This window comes from Xyrauchen texanus, chromosome 39, assembly GCF_025860055.1.
Source record: "Xyrauchen texanus isolate HMW12.3.18 chromosome 39, RBS_HiC_50CHRs, whole genome shotgun sequence".
Taxonomy (NCBI): Eukaryota; Metazoa; Chordata; class Actinopteri; order Cypriniformes; family Catostomidae; genus Xyrauchen; species Xyrauchen texanus.
In genome coordinates this window covers 1,167,773-1,189,900 of record NC_068314.1, presented here as the reverse complement: position 1 = coordinate 1,189,900, position 22,128 = coordinate 1,167,773, and the positions used below count along the sequence as shown (strand labels likewise).

The 22,128-nt window shown below is 40.6% G+C and overlaps 1 protein-coding gene across 2 annotated transcripts in view; it reads left to right on the top strand.

Moving 5' to 3' along the window:
- LOC127632546 (LIM domain-binding protein 1-like) overlaps nucleotides 1-22,128 on the top strand; it is a 57,737-nt gene that overhangs the window by 24,735 nt on the left and 10,874 nt on the right. For both annotated transcript variants that reach the window (XM_052111174.1, XM_052111175.1), the window contains exons 2-10: nucleotides 5,339-5,441; nucleotides 6,970-7,014; nucleotides 7,361-7,436; nucleotides 7,584-7,686; nucleotides 12,101-12,273; nucleotides 12,352-12,474; nucleotides 15,764-15,847; nucleotides 15,943-16,066; nucleotides 16,149-16,291. In XM_052111174.1, coding sequence (XP_051967134.1) covers nucleotides 5,339-5,441; nucleotides 6,970-7,014; nucleotides 7,361-7,436; nucleotides 7,584-7,686; nucleotides 12,101-12,273; nucleotides 12,352-12,474; nucleotides 15,764-15,847; nucleotides 15,943-16,066; nucleotides 16,149-16,291 — 974 coding nt within the window. The remainder of the gene's footprint in view (nucleotides 1-5,338; nucleotides 5,442-6,969; nucleotides 7,015-7,360; nucleotides 7,437-7,583; nucleotides 7,687-12,100; nucleotides 12,274-12,351; nucleotides 12,475-15,763; nucleotides 15,848-15,942; nucleotides 16,067-16,148; nucleotides 16,292-22,128) is intronic.

Genomic DNA, 22,128 nt, shown 5'->3' with positions numbered 1-22,128 from the left:
TACATTTACATTTATTCATTTGGCAGACGCTTTTATCCAAAGCGACTTACAAAAGAATGATTTGAACAGTCTGTCCTGGTGTTTGTCATAAAGCTTTTAAATAACCAGGAGCAACAAGTGTATCTTCATCATTTGTTATTTGGAGAGAATGATGTTTTTCCTAAATCATCAGAAGATGTTTACAGTAGATGTTTATCTGGTGTAATATGCCTGTATCAGCAGCGGTCAGGCATGCATCGACTCTGTAAAGCAGCTCTAGTGTTTTCTCCGTCTAATTCTGAAGTAATTTCCATTTACTGGAAGCCCGTCCTCATGGAGAGCATCTCTGTGGTCTAAACACTCATTAACAGATCATCTGAACATCATTTACGGCTTTACACATGTGATGCATCATTAGCCTGTTATTCCAGGCAGAAAATCATCATGGCTGTAGTTTTGCTTAATGTATGTAATTTGTATGTTATAATGATGGGCCGTCCTGTATGCACTCAACTCATGTTGTGGCACATTTGAAACCGGATTAGATTATCAGCACTTTCTAGCCTAAAGTAATGCATGTACGTAGAGAGGGGATGTTTTGAAGAAAGCGATTTACTGCACAGGAAGTTTGTTTGATTTGATTTAGAAAGTCATTAACAAGCAGCTGAGCAGTTTCTCTTAATGGGACATCTATTGCTTGCACTTTATTTACTTAGTAGCTAAACTTACAAAACTGTTGAATGTCTTTCTGCACTTTGGTTTTTCAACACAAGTGTGACGTTGATGTTCAGTGTGATTTATATAAATCAGAGTTCAATAAAATTAGTTATTTCTGTAATGAGTAAATACATTGTTACTAGTGCAATTCCTATTAAATCCTATTATTAACAATTGAACAATGTCTGGTTCAATACCTATAATGTGACCTTCACTTTAATTTATTGATATCTGATATCCAAATCTAATACGTTAAAATTAATTTACAGCAATTGTACTAGTTGTTATTTTATTCTTAACACCAGGAATGGATATTTGTATTGGTATTTCTGTGAGAAATTTTTATTTTTTGATAAAGAATAAATATTTCTATTAGTATAAATGTAATTACTAAGTAGTAGTAATTGGCATCATTGCTGATCTTAAGAATGAGCAGTGAAAATTAAATTACAGATATTCATAATCCATATTCTGTATGTTATTAAACGTGGAAAGGGCTTCCATTGGTCAGTGTATCGCTGACGTGCTGACCATAGAGATGATATTTGATGTTGCTTGTGTAATATTGATAGTGCTGCTGTAGACTTTGTGTTTTACTGTGTCAGTGAACAGGACGAACCTGTGTCCAGTGTCATCCCCAGTGAATGTTTAATGGCTTAAAGTCTGTGGTATGAATGTTTAATGAAGGACACGTCCTGTACGGCCGTATGATTTCATTGCTTAAGAGTTTTGACTTCAGCAGTTGCTTTGAATCTTTGACTTGTGCCTCCTTAAAAAGCTCTCATGTACTTGTGTATGTGTTTTAATTACTGAGTGACTCAATAACCTGTTTTGAAAATGTACAATAATGCCCAAAGTATACTGTATGGTTTTTATGCGAACGCTGTGCGTCTGCACAGTCGAATGCAAGTGTACTTCTTTCCACTCTGCGCACATACACAGGCGGTTGGTGCATGGACCTGAAATTTTGATATGAATTTAAATGATTAGTGAGAGGACTGAGAGCATGATCTGTAGGCCTAACAGTCTTATAAGCTTTAGTAGGGTTTGGGATGAAATTTTAAACCAATCAGTGATGTTTTGCTTTGTATGCCATCATTTTTCAGAGAAGTATTTATTTTTGCAAACAAAACATAACATATAATGAGAAATATTATAATATTATTCCTTGCATATGCATTAAAAAAGTACAAATCTGAGGTACTCGCCTGACCGGGCCAGCAGAAAATGGGTACGGTCGAGCTCTGCTATCACTGCTTGTTATTGTGAGAACACATGTTTTCATCCTGCATGCTCATGTTTGTGTAATTAAAATAAGAGCCAGTCTGTCCTCTACGAGCCTTCATTTGATAATGCAGCACTAGACGCTGACAGCTCTTAGATGTATTTGCGAGACACGTTGAACGGTCATAAGGCGGAGCTGTTCCCGCGACAACAGGGGTCATGACCTCATTGCGATTGAATGCATTGTGCTGTAGATGTGTTTAATTGCCGGGATGGAGAACACTATACACATGTATCGCGTAATGAAATGAACAGTTTGTCCTCTGAAATATGATTGGATGAGCCATGTTTGAAGCCGTTGTAAAGAATCTGAGCCATCAAATCAGGGGTTTTCCTGGGTCAGAAATGGTCTTCAGTGGTGGCTGATGTACACGGTCAACACATATGTTTTTATTTATTAATGTATTTATTTCCCTTATCAGTGCTGTTCATAATGTCAGTGCTGTAGTGTTTGAAATGGTTGAATTGTTCCATAATGCTTTAAATTAGTGAATTCTCATGGGTTGCATAAGTTTTGTTGTTTAAGTGTGCGTGCGATCCGCTCTGCGCTATCCTGTCACCGGAGCTCACATATCGAGAGACGCCTGGTTGACGTGCGTGCACCTGTGTGATCCAGAGATGCATGAGGATAGAGTCCATCATTGCACGAGTGATTTGAAGTGATCGCACAACACGCACGTGAAACCAGTCTTCAGTCGTCCCGCGTTTATCTGTCTTTAAATCTCAGCCATTTGTGGATTAATAATCACAGATGACCAACTGGCCATTTTGATGTTATATTGATTAATTGTGCAGCCCAGAAAGATCGTGAAATGAGTTTACCGGAGCGCCCTTTATTAAACTTAATGGCCAAATTAAAGCACATTAAAATCATCACGATATTGTTCAATTTTACATCGTCAGCAAAATGATCTCGATTATATCATTAATATTCGATATATCGCCCAGCCCTACTGATTTCTTAATGAAGACTAAACAGAATATGGTAAACGTCATGTCGTTACTTACAGCAGAGGATCATGGTTAAATCCAGCCCAAACACGTGCATATGTATTTAAGTAATCCTCACAGAGCGACATGAGATGGTTAAAAACTATCCGATGTGCATGATTCACATTCTGATTGTTATTTAATCAGTTGTACAATGGCATTGCCACAGATGAGAGCTGTAGCAAGCGTATGTGATTGAGTTTAAATAATACACGCACACACAATTACCGCTGCACTCCTGTTCTGGCTGCTAGCATATACAGAGATATAATATAGAGATATAATGTTCATTACCTACTGTTAATCTATCAGTCATTTATCATTATTCTTATTTATTTCTCATTCAATCAGCATACATCTGTAATATACTGCCCTACAAAGGCAAAACGCTGTAACATCATGTTTGGTCAAAAATGAGTTAATGTCATTTTTGGGGTATTCAAGACCTCCTTTATCATGTGAATAAATATCGTGAGTCAATTTGATTGTTTTAACGAGAAATTAAAGGGCTATGACAACCGTAACATCCAAAACTATACGAGAAATCACAGCAGAACGCCGTAACAGTTGTTACGGCTCTTAGCCTTTGTTCCGGCATGCTGAAGTTGAGTTAAGATGTTCTGACTTTGTTTCGCCTGGCATCAAGAGAGATGTTACGGTGCCGCTGTGATGTTACTGTACTCTGGCTTTGTCATACTGTCAAAGATTACCGCTCTTTTATTGTCACCAAACCGCGTAACATACACACGACACATCTTTGAAATAAAGGGAGTAGACTGCCGACTGCTTGTTTGTATTATTACTCTGTGATAGCGATGTGATAGGGCGATGGTTCAGATCTGTCAAGGTCAGTGACAGCCCGGAGCTAGCTAAATTTAATCTGTGTCACGTAAATTAGCGCTAACGTTGATGCTGACACTCGCCTCACATCAGATGCTGAAAACCAAATATTAAATACAGAGGCATCCTACCTTTCCATGCAATCCGATATAATCCATAGAAGATATAATCCATAGCAATGCACGTCATCTGCTGTATCCACAACAATCCATACGTGTTTGAGCCATATTTCCTTCTTGCAGGTGTTCACGTCAGATTTTACAGCTGGTTATCGCTAACATCCGTACAAAGTAGGCTAACCTAAATAGTAAAAGTAATTCCAACTTTTTTTCAGTATACTCTGTCTATATTATCTCAGAATTAAAAAGTAGTAATCCAAGTCAAGTTCGTTGACTGAGCATCTTGAGCAGTTTGGTGGCCCTTAACCCTTTAACTGTCACCCCTCCCCCTTTTATCGCATTGACAGGAAAATCACTATCCAAACTTAAATGGTTGTATTTCAAGAATGCTTAGTCATATATACCAATGGACAAGTTGTGTTCCAAATTTTAGGTTGATATCTCAAAAAATGAACTTTCAGTAAGATTTTATTTGGGCGCAGTAAAGTCTCTAATCTCTAATGTATTGGTCCAATGTTTAATTAATTATTAATCTATATCTTGCATTTAATTACATATACCTTTGTATTCAATTATAATTAAATTATCTTTATTGTGAAAATATGTATTGTGTTTATCCATACTGTACTGCAAAGTAACTGTTATACTGTTTAACTGTGTTAGTGTTGCCGCACTATCCTGATCATTATAGCACTAAATAGGAACAACCAAAGGTCTTCTATATAATTTAAAACAAATACCATGATGACTAGACCTTGGTTAGGTGTTCTTATAATGGATGTAAGTATGGTGAACAGCAAGTAAATATTGATTATATGTCAGTTACGGCCTTTTGCCTTTGCATGACTCCTGATTTTTGGCACATGATACAAAGGCAGAGTACAGTAACTGCCAAACAAGGGTCAAAGGTCAATTTTGAGCTCAAGATATTTTGCATACAAACATTTCTTCAGTATAGCAACTAGTTGTGAAATTTTGGGAGTCCTATAATACTTTTGTCTGGACAAAACAGAAACTTTAAAGTCATTTTTCTCAGTTTCACACTCTAGTGAGTTAAGGTCTTTTGCTTTTGCAGGGCAGTATAGACGGACATCTGTTTAACATTACATCCGCCAAACCAGTTTATATAGCAGCAGTTAAGTGTTGAGTCCAGTTTCTAAGCTTTTAAACGACACATATTTTGTTTCAAGTAGTATTTGCCAGCAGGTCCAAATCAATGCATTGCTAATTTTGATCAGAGTTAAAGACTTTTTACCTAACAGCACCTCTTAATAACCATAGATAGTCACTAACACGTGGCCTCCAGTTTTATTTATATAGATATGCAGTTATTAACAAAACAGAGTGCTGAATGAAACTTCATTTGCTTATGACGCTCATGATGAAATGTTTCTCTCTGTCTTATTCAGGCTGTTCCTCCAAGTCATTCAAGCTGTACTCCCCAAAGGAGCCGCCCAACGGAAGCGCTTTCCCCCCCTTCCACCCCGGCACCATGCTGGACAGAGACGTCGGGTGAGTCTGTGCATGTGATTTCATCACCCTCATGTTGTTCCCTACCGGTGTGACTGACTTTCTTGCGTGGAACACAAAAGGAGATATTCGGAAGGATTTTCCCATACAATAAAAGTGACAGAGGTCGTGTGGCACGCTCACGGAGAAGTGCTTCGTCGTTCTTCGCTCGGAGCCAAAAAGAAGTTTGAAACAGTTGAGCAATGACATACTGTTGTGAACATTCAGACACATGCCACACTACTGGGAGAGACGTTTAGAGGAGCCGTTAAATATGAGGATGCTCAAGACTACATGTAAAACATCAACTATTATGACATTAAAATGTGTTATCAATTACTTCACAAGCGATCAGTCAAAGAAATATATGTATATATGCAGTAGAGAATGTGTCATTTATCATTGCAGTATACTGCATTCACGCTGCTAATGCGCTACCACACTTTATAAGTGGCATGAAATGCAGCGATTACACTGTTATTGTAACTTCTGATGCTACTGATTGTATGGGTGCATTAAAGAATGATGATTAGGGGCATTTCTGTCTTTGGGCAGATGTGAGAATGGTTTTCGGCTGCAGATGGTACGTGACTGAAGCAGCATGTCAAACAACAGTGTGAATGAGCACTTAAGAGTATTTGAGCAGAATTGATTCCTTTTGAAAAATAATTAAATGAAAAAATCACATGAAATGTTCTTGTAAAAATGTCTCTCAGAGAGTGTGTGTGTGTGTGTGTGTGTGTGAGAGAGAGTGTGTGTTCACGTTGACTGATCTTCACTGACTGAACAGAAATCAGCGGAGCTTCAGGTCACACCAACTGATGATGTGGGCCAATGGTGTTTAGCAGCCGTTGTGCGAGCGGTTGCGTGAGTGTGTGCTAGCGGGTGCGTGTGTGCGATAGGGTGCGTGAGTGTGTATGTGTGTGTGTGTGCGGGTGCTTGAGTGTGTGTGTGCGAGCGTGCAGGTGTGAGTGTGTGTGCATATGTGTGAGCAGGTGTGTGTGCGGGTGCGTGTGTGTGCATATGTGTGTGAGTGTGCGCATAGATGTGTGTGCGGGTGCATGTGTGCATAAGTGTGTGTATTTGAGCGCGCGGGTGCGTGCGAGCGTGCGTTCTTCCCTCACATTCTGATTGGACCATATCCAGGAAGTGGGTGTGGCTTCCATTGTGTCAGTGAAGTAAAGTTCATGGGGGGAACTTTCTCTTCCTGTGTGCGTATGAGTGTGTGTATGTGGGTGAGCATGTGCGTGAGCGGGTACGTGAGTGTGAGCGGGTGCGTGTGTGTGAGCGTGTATGTGTGTGAGAGGGTGCGTGTGTGTGAGCGGGTGCATGTATGCAAATCTACAGTAGCACACGCAGCAAGAAATGTCTCTCTTCCTGTGTGTGACAGCACTTGCAGGCAGAGAACGGGCCTAATTCACTTTACAGTGTCTGAACACACACCTCTGTGAACGTTACAGTCAGTTTTATGATGTCATCAGGGCATAAAGTGAGTTAATGATCTGTGATGGTCTGTGTTTTGTTTCTGCAGCCCGACGCCCATGTACCCCCCCACATACCTGGAGCCTGGCATCGGGTGAGACGTTCAAACATCACTGTGTTTAATACTGCCATCTGTAAAGACCACTTGGCATTATGGGGAGGGATGTTCTCATTCTTGTGATTGGACATAAATCTGTGTAGTAGAATATGAGTAATCAATACTTTCAGCTGTTTTTGTCTCTGAAGTGAAAGACCATAAATTCAAAGTTAGTCAATATTTAGGAGTACACATGTAGGTGACCTCAGATATGAAGTTTAAGACAACTTAAATGTAGTCTTTAATAGTCTTTAACCCTTGCTGCCGCCATACTTGCATGTTGATATGTTTTATGTGAGCGTGTTGGTCTGTGAGTGCTAATTTACTCTCTGCTCTCTCTCAGGAGACACACACCGTATGGAAATCAGACCGACTACAGGATATTTGAACTAAACAAGCGGCTCCAGAACTGGACAGAGGTGAGACGGATGTTCTGATCTTGAGTAACGGCACTTTAAATATTTGAAGATGTGTTTCATCTGTCTGACATAAAGCCAATAATGTTAGCACAGAAACAGCTGTTGATGAACCATGTCTTACCGTTTGTGTCTATATGTCTCTCTCAGGAGTGTGATAATCTGTGGTGGGATGCTTTCACTACTGAATTCTTTGAAGATGATGCAATGCTCACCATCACTTTCTGTCTGGAGGACGGCCCTAAACGATACAGTGAGCAACACATATTTACTACAGTTACTAGAGTAAACCATTGCAAATGCATTTACGCTAACAGCATTTGTCTATTTTGTGCATTTTATTTGGACGGTTCCATCTAATGAGTTGAGTAATATGTAAATGGTGTACACGTTATGAATTAAGAATACATGTGAAGTACTTCATTCAAATTGAGGAAGGACTTGTTGCACAAAATGAATAAGTAAAAAAAAAAAAAAAAAAAAACTACATTTGCTTTGGCATTAATTTAACTAAATGTATACAATGCAAAAAGTAATTTAAATTTAATTTAAACCATTTGTTAGGCCTGTCGTGATTATTAAATAATCATCTGAGTATTTATTATTATTGTGCACTTTAAATTCCAATCACATTTAATGGCCAAATATGGGAACTTTAAGTGGATGTATAAATGCCATGAGCGCTCTCATTCAGTTGGACTCTGAGCGTCACCGCTGACGTCAACCAAAGCAGCTTCTGTCCGGGGAAAATATTAACAACAAACATAAACTTTGATAGAGAACACAAAGCGCTGCGGCTTCATTTTAAACAATGGTCATAGTGAGTTCATACACACAGTGTTAATGACACGCAGTGACACAGAGGAGACGCACGCTTCCTCTAATTCTGTGCAGTGTTCAATTAAGTCAAGTCAATTTTATTTGTATAGCGCCTTTCACAACACACATCGTTTCAAAGCAGCTTTACAGAAGATCAGCATTAACAGACGATAAAACTGTAATGTCTATAAAGTCGATTAATCATCATTGTGTAATTTAGATAAAATACGATTTTTAATAGTGTTTAAAAATAATTAAATGATAATTGTATTAATAACCCCAGTGAGCAAGCTGTAGGCGACTGTGGCAAGGAACACAAAACTCCATAAGATGTAGATTAATGGAGAAAAATAACCTTGGGAGAAACCAGACTCACTGTGGGGGCCAGTTCCCCTCTGACTTACCCCACCATAACACTAAACCAGACTCACTGTGGGGACCAGTTCCCCTCTGACTAACCCCACCCTAACCCTAAACCAGACTCACTGTGGGGGCCAGTTCCCCTCTGACTAACCCCACCCTAACCCTAAACCAGACTCACTGTGGGGGCCAGTTCCCCTCTGACTTACCCCACCCTAACCCTAAACCAGACTCACTGTGGGGACCAGTTCCCTCTGACTAACCCCACCCTAACCCTAAACCAGACTCACTGTGGGGGCCAGTTCCCTCTGACTAACCCCACCCTAACCCTAAACCAGACTCACTGTGGGGGCCAGTTCCCCTCTGACTAACCCCACCCTAACCCTAAACCAGACTCACTGTGGGGGCCAGTTCCCTCTGACTTACCCCACCCTAACCCTAAACCAGACTCACTGTGGGGGCCAGTTCCCCTCTGACTTACCCCACCCTAACCCTAAACCAGACTCACTGTGGGGGCCAGTTCCCTCTGACTTACCCACCCTAACCCTAAACCAGACTCACTGTGGGGGCCAGTTCACCTCTGACTTACCCCACCCTAACCCTAAACCAGACTCACTGTGGGGGCCAGTTCCCTCTGACTAACCCCACCCTAACCCTAAACCAGACTCACTGTGGGGGCCAGTTCCCTCTGACTTACCCCACCCTAACCCTAAACCAGACTCACTGTGGGGGCCAGTTCCCCTCTGACTTACCCCACCCTAACCCTAAACCAGACTCACTGTGGGGGCCAGTTCCCCTCTGACTTACCCCACCCTAACCCTAAACCAGACTCACTGTGGGGGCCAGTTCCCCTCTGACTTACCCCACCCTAACCCTAAACCAGACTCACTGTGGGGGCCAGTTCCCTCTGACTAACCCCACCCTAATCCTAAACCAGACTCACTGTGGGGGCCAGTTCCCTCTGACTAACCCCACCCTAACCCTAAACCAGACTCACTGTGGGGGCCAGTTCCCCTCTGACTTACCCCACCCTAACCCTAAACCAGACTCACTGTGGGGGCCAGTTCCCCTCTGACTTACCCACCCTAACCCTAAACCAGACTCACTGTGGGGGCCAATTCACCTCTGACTAACCCCACCCTAACCCTAAACCAGACTCACTGTGGGGGCCAGTTCCCCTCTGACTAACCCCACCCTAATCCTAAACCAGACTCACTGTGGGGGCCAGTTCCCCTCTGACTTACCCCACCCTAATCCTAAACCAGACTCACTGTGGGGGCCAGTTCCCCTCTGACTTACCCACCCTAATCCTAAACCAGACTCACTGTGGGGGCCAGTTCCCCTCTGACTAACCCCACCCTAACCCTAAACCAGACTCACTGTGGGGGCCAGTTCCCCTCTGACTTACCCACCCTAACCCTAAACCAGACTCACTGTGGGGGCCAGTTCCCCTCTGACTAACCCCACCCTAATCCTAAACCAGACTCACTGTGGGGGCCAGTTCCCCTCTGACTTACCCACCCTAATCCTAAACCAGACTCACTGTGGGGGCCAGTTCCCCTCTGACTTACCCACCCTAATCCTAAACCAGACTCACTGTGGGGGCCAGTTCCCCTCTGGCTAACATCATGAATATAATGTAAATATTAATTATGTATAGGTAAAATCATGGTTTAAAATTATTAAACTAAGTGATAAGGGTTAAGGGTCATTGTTTAAACATTGATTGTGTTTGAACTGTAAGATTAATGACCAAAGTCTTTGAAGTCCATCTTGATTAATTGCAGAAGTTCACATAGATGCAATTGTCCTTGTTAATTGGCTGATGAAGGCTTTTGTTGGCAATAGTTAGTCTAAGCATTTCATTTCAAGATCGTAGTCCATCAATAGACTGAGGTGATGCAGGTTGGAGTTGGCATCATTTCATCCTCTAAAGTCCGTCATAATAGACCGAAGTGATGTTTGGCTGGCACCGGCTGCATTTAGTCATCATCATTCAGCGACATGTAGCAGTGGAGTCCAACATGAAGCAGGAATGGTGCTGGATCCAGCCGGTTCTGGTGACCTCAGGATAGGAGTCCCGAGGTTGAGACAGGGAAACAAATAAAAAGATGTAAGCGTAGATGCCATTCAATTTATTGCAGAGTTAGAGATCATGATCACTGTTTCTGGTTCCGGCAGACCCAACTAAAGCAGCCTAATTGTGGGTTGGAGGATAAATTAGGTGTATGTCTGGCTAAATAGACAGTCTTTAGTCTAGACTTAAACTGAGAGAGTGTGTCTGCATCTCGAACAGTGTTTGGGAGACTATTCCATAGTTTAGGAGCCAAATATGAAAAGGATCTTCCTCCTTTTGTGGATTTTGATATTCTAGGAACTATTAACAAGCCAGAATTGTGTGATCGTAATAAACGTGATGGAATATAGTGTGGTAGAAGATCACTTAAGTACTGCGGAGACAATTCAAACTTTGTACGTAGTTAACAGAATATTAAAATTAATACAGAATTTAACAGGTAACAATGTAACGATGATAAAATGGGGCTAATATGATCATATCTCTTGGTTCTCGTCAGCACTCTGCTGCATTTTGAACCAATTGAAGTTTATTTATTGATCTTGCTGGACATCCTCCCAGTAATGCATCACAATAATCTAATTATTCAATGAAATCTCAAAGGTTTTGCTTCAGGAGAAGTAAGGGCGTGCGGGATTAATCAAACATTCAAATAACGTGTGAAAGTGAAGAAATTAGGACAGAAATATTTTACTATTGCGTAAAATAATATACAATAATATAAATATATAATTTATTAAAAATAAAATATGAGTTACAAAAACAACAGTGTAAATGTAAATTTGACCAAAAAGAGACGTATTTAAATTAATCAGAAATATTTTGATATTTAAATGAGATCATATATCTCCATTTCATTATTTGATGAATATATTTGAAGTTAAATATGTGAAAATGACTTCTTAAGCTGTATGAAGCACACATGCACCCAGTTCTGCCGCTGTCTATAAGCAGACTACACAGTGTGCGTAGGGCAACAAGTCCCTAGGGGGCACCAGAAACTCCACCGGCTGCCCTTACTCGCACGTTATACGTTATTCAAGGACCCTAAATCGGTTGCGGAACACCAATGATCGCTTCACGCATGCATCATGCGAACCCACACCCCACGTCAACCTGAAACTCTGCATAGGGCATCAGTTTGGCCAGCGGCGGTCCTGCATGCACCTCAAGAAATATTACAACTCATATGACAATTAATTGTCATACTACAGTCATTATGTTTTCGACAATTAAACGCCAGCCAAATTTCATAATTGTGACTGCTCTACCATTGTTGTTTATTGTATTTTGTTTGTATAAAAGTATATATTTTTGAGTGTAACTGGAGTACTGGAGTAGACTGAATTGATGGCTTTTTGTAAGTTTGACATGTTACTTACTGCAGTGTTGTTAATCTCTCTCCCGTTAGCGATTGGTCGGACGCTGATTCCCCGTTATTTCAGGAGTGTGTTTGAGGGCGGCGCCAACGAGCTGTACTACATCCTGAAACACCCGAAAGAGTCTTTCCACAACAATTTTGTGTCTCTTGACTGTGATCAGTGCACGATGGTTACACAGAATGGCAAACCCATGTTCACACAGGTTTGTGTGTGTGTTTTACTGAAATCATATTGTGAATTGAGTGTAAGTGTGTGTAAAACTCTGCTGGTCTCTCTTCAGGTGTGTGTGGAGGGCCGTTTGTACCTGGAGTTCATGTTTGATGACATGATGAGGATAAAGACGTGGCATTTCAGCATCCGGCAGCACAGAGAGCTCATTCCCCGCAGCATCCTGGCCATGCATGTCAGTCCCTCAGCCTACAGTCACAGATAAAAGCCTGACACTATTATATATGCCAGATAAATACTAGAGGAAAAGCAATACTGTATATGTGTCGAAGTTGAGTTAGAGGAAACCAGCATGGTCTCTGGAGTTCAGAATACACACATAAAGCCCACACATGGGCAGTATAAACAGGGTAACGGTATATCTCATTATATAGTTATTATTGCTGGACATTACCTAGAATATGACCCTTTTTACACTTCCAGGTTTGGAATGTGGAAGTAAATTATAGCAGGGCACACGGTGTTAGTCTCAATGATCAATATCTCATCTATTAAGTTGAGTATAATGGCATATTATTTTAGTCAACAAAAACAAAATTTTAGTTAAAGCTACACATTGTATCTTTTAGCCCTCTAGCAGTTAAAATATTCAACCGTGTGTTTTGCGGAAGAGCATTGTTTTGGTAATGACGTAAGTCGTGCTTCAGCTCTGTGCTGATGAATGTGGTTCAAGGCACCGGTGTATACGGGAATACTGGTCAATCTGAGTAAATGGACAAATAAATAATGAAAGAAAGGAAAAGACGGATATCTGAAATCATGTCATCTGAGCAGATAAGTGCTTCTGTTATGCTGTTGTTTTGACTTATAGGAAACGTTGATGTTTTGAAATAAATGATGTTACAAATGTTAGGCAACGTTCGTTAACATTAGACGTAACGATTGATAGTCTGATAAGGTCAAACATTGTAAAGTTAACTGCAGGATATTCTGGCCAAATAGACCACGGTAGTGATTCATCTATTTATTGTCATTGTTATAAACCAGTGGTCAACATCATTTCAAGACACACATGTCCTTGACAAGCCTAGAACTAAAGGATTTATTTATATAAACGATTGCCGTTATAAAGAAAATACACACGCGTGCTAGCATGTGAAAAGTTCAGCACTGATTACATTATAATTATTGTATTTCACTACACACAATTATACATAAACTATATCAATAAAATATCTTAAATATCATTGTCGCCACCTCTGAAAAGTCAAGCCGATGTTGATTGGGGTTTAATTACAGACTCTGTCGCTTTCCCTTTGTGCTTGTAGACTCTGTTCAGGGGTTTCTTAGTTTTTACAACCGCTCCATTATTCTCGTTGGTTGTGACAACAAGCGTTCAGCTTCAGCTACACACGCACGCACACGCGTGCTACAGAAGCCAGCGCTTGTGTTCTCTGTGTACAGATGTGATGTCAACACACGCATGGGCAAATGACATGTATGTAATTTCCTCTAAAATATTTATAATATCATGATTATAGGTTTATCAAAGTGTATTTGGGTGAAGACATTTTTAGTCATTAATAACATTGTTATTTTTCAAAGAATTACATAAAAACATTTATCATACTGTAACAGGCCATATATTTAGAAAAATGTATCAACAAATTATTATTACAATATTTTATTTATTACAAATGAAATATTAATATTTAGCATGTTTTTAAGGTAACATTTTCCCCTTTTGGTGCCAGCTGAACCAGAAAGGATTATTAGATCGGATGCTGCCAGTCAAACAGAGTTTCACAACACACATTGTTACTGTTTAACCTAAAATTGTTTTACTGCTCAGTACTTTGATTCCAGCTATTAATATTTCATATTTATAACTTATTTGATGGAAAATGTGATTTCTTAAAAGCATCCTCATATGATTTAGCGTTACCTTATCATTTATTTTGTTAGACTTTTCTTTGAACAAATGTGTAATTATGTGGATGTTGCTACCGTTCAGAACCAATGATCATTGCAGCGGACATCAGGAAAGGCAATATTCACCCAAAAATAGAAATGTATTCATCCTCATGATATCACAGATGTGTTTGACTTTCTTTCTTCTGCACAACACATTTGAAGAAAAATGGAAAATATCTCAGCTCAGCTGGTCCTTAAAATGCAAGTGAATGGAGATTTCTCTTTCAGTCAGCATAAACATCATCCAAACGACTCCAGCGGTTACATTAATGTCTTCTAAAGCCACATGATTGATTTTGGTGTGAAAAATATTAATATTTAAATACTTTTTAACTATAAATAATTGCTTCTGGTCAGCAGCCGTATATGCATTCATATGGTCATATTCATATGAGCACAGGGTTCATATGGTCTCTCGTGTGATGTATTCAACATTGTGAAAATTATACAGATACAATTACATGCCAACACGATTAGAAGCGATGGTTTATTTTTATTTCCACCCCAAAATCAATAATGTGGCTTTAGAAGACATTAATTTAACCGCTGGAGTCGTTTGGATGATGTTTATGCTGACTGAAAGAGAAATCTCCATTCACTTGCATTTTAAGGACCAGCTGAACTGAGATATTTTCCATTTTTCTTCAAATGTGTTCTGCTGAAGAAAGTAAGTCACACATCTGGGATATCAAGAGAATGAGTAAATAATGAGAGAATTTTCATTTTTGGTGAATTGTTTCTTTAAAACATTGACAAACTATTTTTAATTGATTTAATTAATTATGAATAATAACTGCATTTAGAGTAGAAATAAAGCATGGCCGTATTTTTTGCGTTCCAGGATGCCACCAATTGGGACTGAAATGTAAAAAATAAATAAAAATATAAAGTTTGCTCAATAACAGAAGGTAGAAATGCATCATCATAGTCTCTGAAAAGGGTCCATAGTTTGGATTGTATATAATTGTAACGGGGTTCAAGGAATGTGTGGGAAGGAGGATGCTGGGACTGGCTTGACTAAACACATAGACATTTATTTCTCACTTATAACATAAAACAACTCCAAGTGCTGCTTCCCCCCACACACACACACACACACACACACACACACAGCTCAGTGTGTCTCTCTCCTTAAATACTCCCACCACCCCTCACTTTTGCGTGAGACCGGTGTGGTGCACAGGTGGAATCATTCACCCCTTGTTTTCCCAGCCTCGCTCTGCCAGACGCCGCCCCGCCCTACTCGCCACAATAATCATGTCGAATTTGTCTATTTTTTGGGGATAATCCAGTGATTTAAATACTTTACAAATACAAAGATATTTCATCTCATGTGATTATTTTTATTTGGCACTTGGATGCAAACCAAGAGATTAGTCTTTACAAATGGATAAAAATAACAACAAGCTGAAAGCAAAAGACTTGAAGTGACTAATGCAAGTGTTACTTGAAAACTAATATTATAAAACAGCTAGTTCCCACTCTAAATTCTGTACGTGTTAAGGGTGTTGTGTTGTTTGTAGCTGATAATCGTGTGTTTTGTCTCTCAGGCTCAGGACCCACAGATGTTGGATCAACTGTCCAAAAACATCACCAGATGCGGCCTGTCCAACTCCACCCTCAACTACCTCCGAGTGCGTGCACATTGATTCCTCTAGACATCAGACTGCATCATTCAGCAGATCAGTACATTTGTATTTATTCCTCTGTTCTGTCTGTGTGGTGTTAGTTGTGTGTGATCCTGGAGCCCATGCAGGAGCTGATGTCCAGACACAAGACGTACAGTCTGAGTCCCAGAGACTGTCTGAAGACCTGCCTGTTCCAGAAGTGGCAGAGGATGGTCGCTCCACCAGGTCAGAAATCAGGCTTGTATAATTTGCTGTTCTTTTTGCAGCTGGTGTGGTTTCTTTTAAGCTTGTCTATGTCTCTCTGCAGCTGAACCAGCCAGACAGGCACCAAGTAAACGGCGGAAGCGCAAGATGTCTGGTGGCAGCACCATGAGCGCAGGCACTAATAATAACAGCAACAGTAAGAAGAAAAGCCCAGCAAACAGCTTCCCGCTGTCCAGTCAAGTTCCTGTGAGTAACCAATCACTGCATCACAGTTTCCCATTTAGGGATGGGAAAAAAGAACCGGTTTCATTTAAAAAAAAAAATACCAGAACCGTTAACAGTTCTCAAACGTGCATTCTTAGGCCACGTCCACACTAATATGTTTTTGCTTGAAAACACATTATATTGCCATCCACACTAGAATGCTGGCTTCACCAAAACTAGAGCATTTCGAAAAGCTCTCTAATATCACATACATTGGAAAAGTATGACGTTAGGACTCTTATGAGCCAGTTCTTTTTAGTTGGTTAGAGACATTAATAATCACACAGAATTCTGTTAAACACCATACAGAATTTGAGATGTGCTGAAGATTTTCATGACTTGAATGACATACATCTCCTGCGATGCATGAACACACACTTGTTGTAAACTTTTTATCCTTCTAGAGAGTGGGAAACTCAGAAGGTAAGACCAGGAGACTCGGTTGTATCTTCAAGCAGGATTCTTTATTGAGAAATTTGTGCTGTCAGCAGCTGCAGGGACCAACATCTAACTAAGGGAACTTTACATTGTAATTTATACATGCATTTAGAGGGCAGTGCTTAGAGATAGACACAAAGCACCCAGGTGATAACTTTAAAGCATGCAAATGATGTATACAGGCATAGGAAACCCACCCTAGACTCTAGATTGTTACCAGTCCTAATCCAATCAGCATAACTATTCAGATACAGAGATGCTAATCCAATCAGCCTAACTATTTAGACAACTGGGGCTGGGGCTCCAATAGCCATTAAAAGACAGAGGATGAGATTGTCAGTAGTCTGACTAATTTAATTTACAATAGAGAGAACAGAACTGGAAGGAAATCTCTTGCTGGAATACTCTTTCTAACAGCTGATATATTTATCATCTATACCTTAAATGCTAAATGCAGTCTACTCTACTTTCCCAGTTTATATATATGATTGTGTTTAATATTTTATAAATTTGTAATACAACAATTCCCCCTTTGAGAGTTCTATTAACTCTCACAAAATAAAAATTTAGACACTTAAGTTCATTCTTGTAACTTGTGATCGTTACAGGCACATAGCACTTGCTCTGTGTTGTTTTTTCTGTGATTGCATGCTGACACAGAACAAACATGCAATTAGGGTCCGTGAATTTCTTATGGGTAATAATCTTTTCTGGTTGGAACTGTTATTTTCTCGTGAGGTGCTTGAGTCATTTGTTGAATGAAACACTTGATACTGTGGACGCATAAATAGTACACCAGTAGGAAAAAGAACAGCAGAATTGCTATTTCCTTTATCCACAGCCAGGGTTTACCTAGCAAGTTTCCAAACCATGAATAATTATTTTCAGTCATCTGATGTAAATTTGCTGCAAGATCAAGAATGTCTTGTTGGATTTTGTTCTCACTTCGACCACAAAGCTGCAAAGTTCACAAGGAATTTCACCCAAGGGAGTCGAGGCTGGAGCATAATTTTCCATACACCAAGGAAAAGTCATTGGCAAAAGTAGATCTGTCATAATGGGAGGAGCTGAAGTTAGGTTGCAGGATGGTAATCCAGGAATGCAACATGGAGAGGGTGGAGGAATTGTTACATTGTGACATGTATCCTTGTTGTATAATCCACTGGTATGATGATCAAAGAAGGTACACGTGTCACATTTGGAGATAGGGTGTGCAACCCATGGGATTCCTGCTCCTACTGAGGGTGCGTGTGGCATGCAAACGTCCTTTCCTGCAAACAAGGCACTTCTTGACATATTCATCAGCTCTAAGAATATGTTGTTTCTGGAGTCCACACTTTGTGCGATGTCCATGATGGTTAGAAATGTGACAATCTTGATCATGTTGATGGATGACTGAAGATTCCGTATGTGAGTCTCTGTGTTGTGTATTTTTTTTTATTTTTTTTTTCGTTTTCGTTCTTCTTGTGATACTGGGCTTGGCAGTGGGTCTAGTTGTTTTCTGGAAGTTGTGGTCTCATACACAGGTGAGGAGGTCGATGCCCATGGGTCTCGGGACAGCCATCAAGTGGTATCTGCAAAGAGGGTAGAAAGAAAAACAAAAGACAGTAGAGCAGTATTTGTTCAAACACCCGGGTTGTGTCCTTTTCTGAGTCTGCTAATGTTGTTCCTTCTTTCCCTATTTCATAATTCCTTTGACACCTAAAGAACAGTGAGGTAAGGATGGACTAGTGGATGGGGAAGGCCTATGAGGGAGTCTTCACCACAGGGTTTGTCCCCCGATGCATATTGCATTCGGTTCTTCCCTGGGCTCCTCACTGGTCTGTGTCCTATCCTGTCCCTGTAGGTGGGGAACAACTTTGCAGTGTGACACATGAGTCCAGGTTTTCTTTCCCTGACACAATACTGCAGCTGCTGTAATCAACATCACTTGATGTGGTCCGTGCCACTTAGGCTCTAATGGCTTATTTCTGAATGTCTTTATCATGACCCATTGACCTGGGATGATTGTGTGTCCACCTTCTGGTGGAGTTTGCCAACACGACTCAACTCTCTCTTTGGCACTCTGTACTGCCTTTGTGAGGTTTTCACAGTAGCTGATCAGGGCATCTGAGGCAATGTGTACATCAGCATTTCTAAGATCAATCACACCTGGCATTTGCATTGGGCGTCCAGTAATAATCTCATGAGGGCTCAGTCCTACTGATCTGTTAGGTGACGCTCTCATACTACACAGTACTGCTGGCAGCACTTCTACCCATGGTACTCCTTCCTGATGCATTTTGCTTAGCCTGGTTTTAATTGTTCTGTTACATCGTTCAACCTGTCCTGATGCTTGTGGTCTGTATGGGCAGTGAAGATTCCACTTAATCTTCAACATTCTAGACACTTCCTTGACTACCTGTCCTGTGAAGTGTGTACCTTGATCTGAGTCAATGCAATCTGGTAATCCCCATCTGGGTATGAAATCAGTGACAAGACATTTAGCAGTATGTGCAGCTGTAGCACGCCCTGTTGCATAAGCTTCTACCCATCTAGAGAACTTATCTATTACTACCAAAACGTCAGTTTTTCCCTAACACGGAGGCAATGATATGTAGTCAACTTGCAGGTGACGAAATGGTCCTGGTGGAGCTGGGGTATGTATTGCTGGTGTAGTAGCTGCTGGTACCTCATTTTTCTGACATGTAACACACCTCTTTGCTGTTTCAGTGGCTACATTTCTGAATTTTGGATTCCACCATTGATTAGAGAACCTGTGATTCATTGTTGCTGGACCACTGTGACACAAATTGTGTATTTGTTGAGCCAAATATGGCAGCAGTGATTTGGGAGCAACATACTTTCCCCCTTTGGTCCAGCAGCCAGATGAATCCACTGTGGCTCCTTTGTCTAACCATGTCCATGCTTCATACAGAGGAACGTCTTTGTACAGATCAATTATTGATTCAGGAGGCAGAATTGTCTTCTGTGCTATACTACCTGAACACACTTGTACAGTTGCATAGGAACAAGCTTGTTTAGCTGCTACATCAGCAAGAGCATTACCTTTAGCTTCCATTGTATTAGTGGTGAGATGTGCTTTCACTTTGATTACTGCCAATTCCTTTGGAAGTTTCATGGCAAACATTAGATCTTTCACTAACCCAGCATGCTTAATGGGGGATCCAGCATAAGTTAGAAACTGTCTGGTTTGCCAAATGATACCAAAATCATGAATGACCCCAAAAGCATACCTGGAATCTGTGTAGATATTTGCAACTGATCCTGAAGCTAGTGTGCATGCTCTTGTTAAGGCTACTAGTTCTGCAGCTTGTGCTGAAAAATGATCTGGAAGACGACCTGAAGCAACCACTTCAGTGGTGGACGTTACTGCATAACCTGCTCGTCTGTTACCTTCAATTACTTGAGCTGACCCATCAACAAACAACTCAAATTCTGAATTCTCTATGGGAGTTTCTTTTACTTCACTCATAGATGTATATGTAAGCGTAACACAATCATGTGTCATTTCGCCTTCATCCTCTAACAAAACTTCAGTCATTGCAGACATCATACATGAGGATGGGTTCGTGACTGGCGCACGCTGTAGAACTATATTCGGGGCTGTGAGAGTTGCTAACCAATTTCCCCAACGAGAGGAAGTGACAGAAGTGACTTTTGCTTGATTCATTAGTGCGGACACTGCGTGAGGGCATCTTACGTTTACAGTCTGTCCTAACACCATTCCCGATGAAGCCTGAAGCGCTAGATGAACTGCCTGTACTGCTCTGAGGCATGGGCCCATACCTTGAGCGACTATGTCAAGTTTACCAGAATAGTAATGAATTGACGTAAACTGCCCCCATGATCTTGCATTAAACATGCAGTCATGAAGCTTAAATGTTCATGGACATAAAGAACAAAGGGTCTATCAGTTTGTGCAATTCCCAATGCTGGTGCTTGACATAGTGCTCTCTTCAAATCATTGAACGCTTTGAGGTGAAGTTCTTCCATACAAACAGTATCTGAATCTTTACCATGGCCTTTTAACAAGTCATAGAGAGGCTGAGCAATCGAGGCATATTCTTCAATCCACGGTCTACGGTAACCTGCTGTTCCTAAAAATGAGCGGAGTGTTTTAATGGTAGTAGGCGCAGGTATGGATTTGACTGAAGCCGCTCGATCCTGTGTGATGGATCTATTTCCTGCACCAATTGTTTGACCCAGAAATATGACTTACTTTTTAGCAATTTGAGCTTTGTGAAAACTGCATTTGTGTCCTTTTTTATGCAAATAGTCCAGCAATGCTGCCAATTCAGTTTGATGTACCTCGTGATCTGTTGAGGCAATCAAAATATCATCGACATATTGGATCATAGTGGACTGTTTTACCGGACATTCTGGGTCACACAAATCACGTCTGACAGCCTGATGGTATATAGTTGGGGAGTTTTGAAATCCCTGTGGCAAACGTGTCCACTGGTATTGTTCATAGTCAACTGTAAACGCTGGCTGGCTGTCAGAGTGCAACGGTACAGAAAAGAATCCATTAGACATATCAATTACTGAAAAAATCTTACACTCCAATGGCAAGCCATTACAAATTGTAGAAGGATCTGCCACTAGAGGGGTGATTTTATCAATATGTTTATTGGCTACTCTGTAGTCTATTGTAAGTCTCCATGTTGCATTGGACTTCTTGATAGGCCATATGGGTGAATTACATGGACTATTGGTTTTAACTAGCACTCCTTGCGTCAGCAACTTTTCTACAATAGGTTTGATCCCCTGTATAGCTTCCTTATTGATTGGATATTGTTTGGTGACCGGAGGTGGAGTTCCTGTCAATTTGACTGGTTCTACACCTGTCAACAAACCACAGTCATCCTTGTCTTTAGCCCAAATTGGATGATTCTGTAAGAAAGCATACTCTGGAGGGATTGCATTATTGGTAGAAACTTGTGCTGAGTAAATTTTAATGCTAGCAGATTCTGAGGACATGTCTTAAGTTAGATGTACTTGTCTCAGGAGATCCATGCCTAAAATTGCACCTGTATTTAATGGAGCACATAGCAGTTTTGTAGTCAGAGTTTTCGGGCCAAATTGTACCTCTATGGGCGGGGTTTCATACAAAACAGAATCTTCACCTATTACGCCAGTTAAAGAAAGTTTGGTTTTCTTGTACGGGATGTCTAAACTTTTAGCCAATTTTGTAGGAATTACTGTAATTTCTGCACCTGTATCAAGCAAAAAAATCAATCTCTTTCTCTCGTATGCTACCTTTCACAAAAATTCTTTTGTCATTATGATGGATTACAGGGGAAAGGTAGCTACTCACAGCCCCAACAATTCGTTTTTTTTCCTGGTCTTGTTGTGCTCTTAGAAGAGCCTGAACGAGC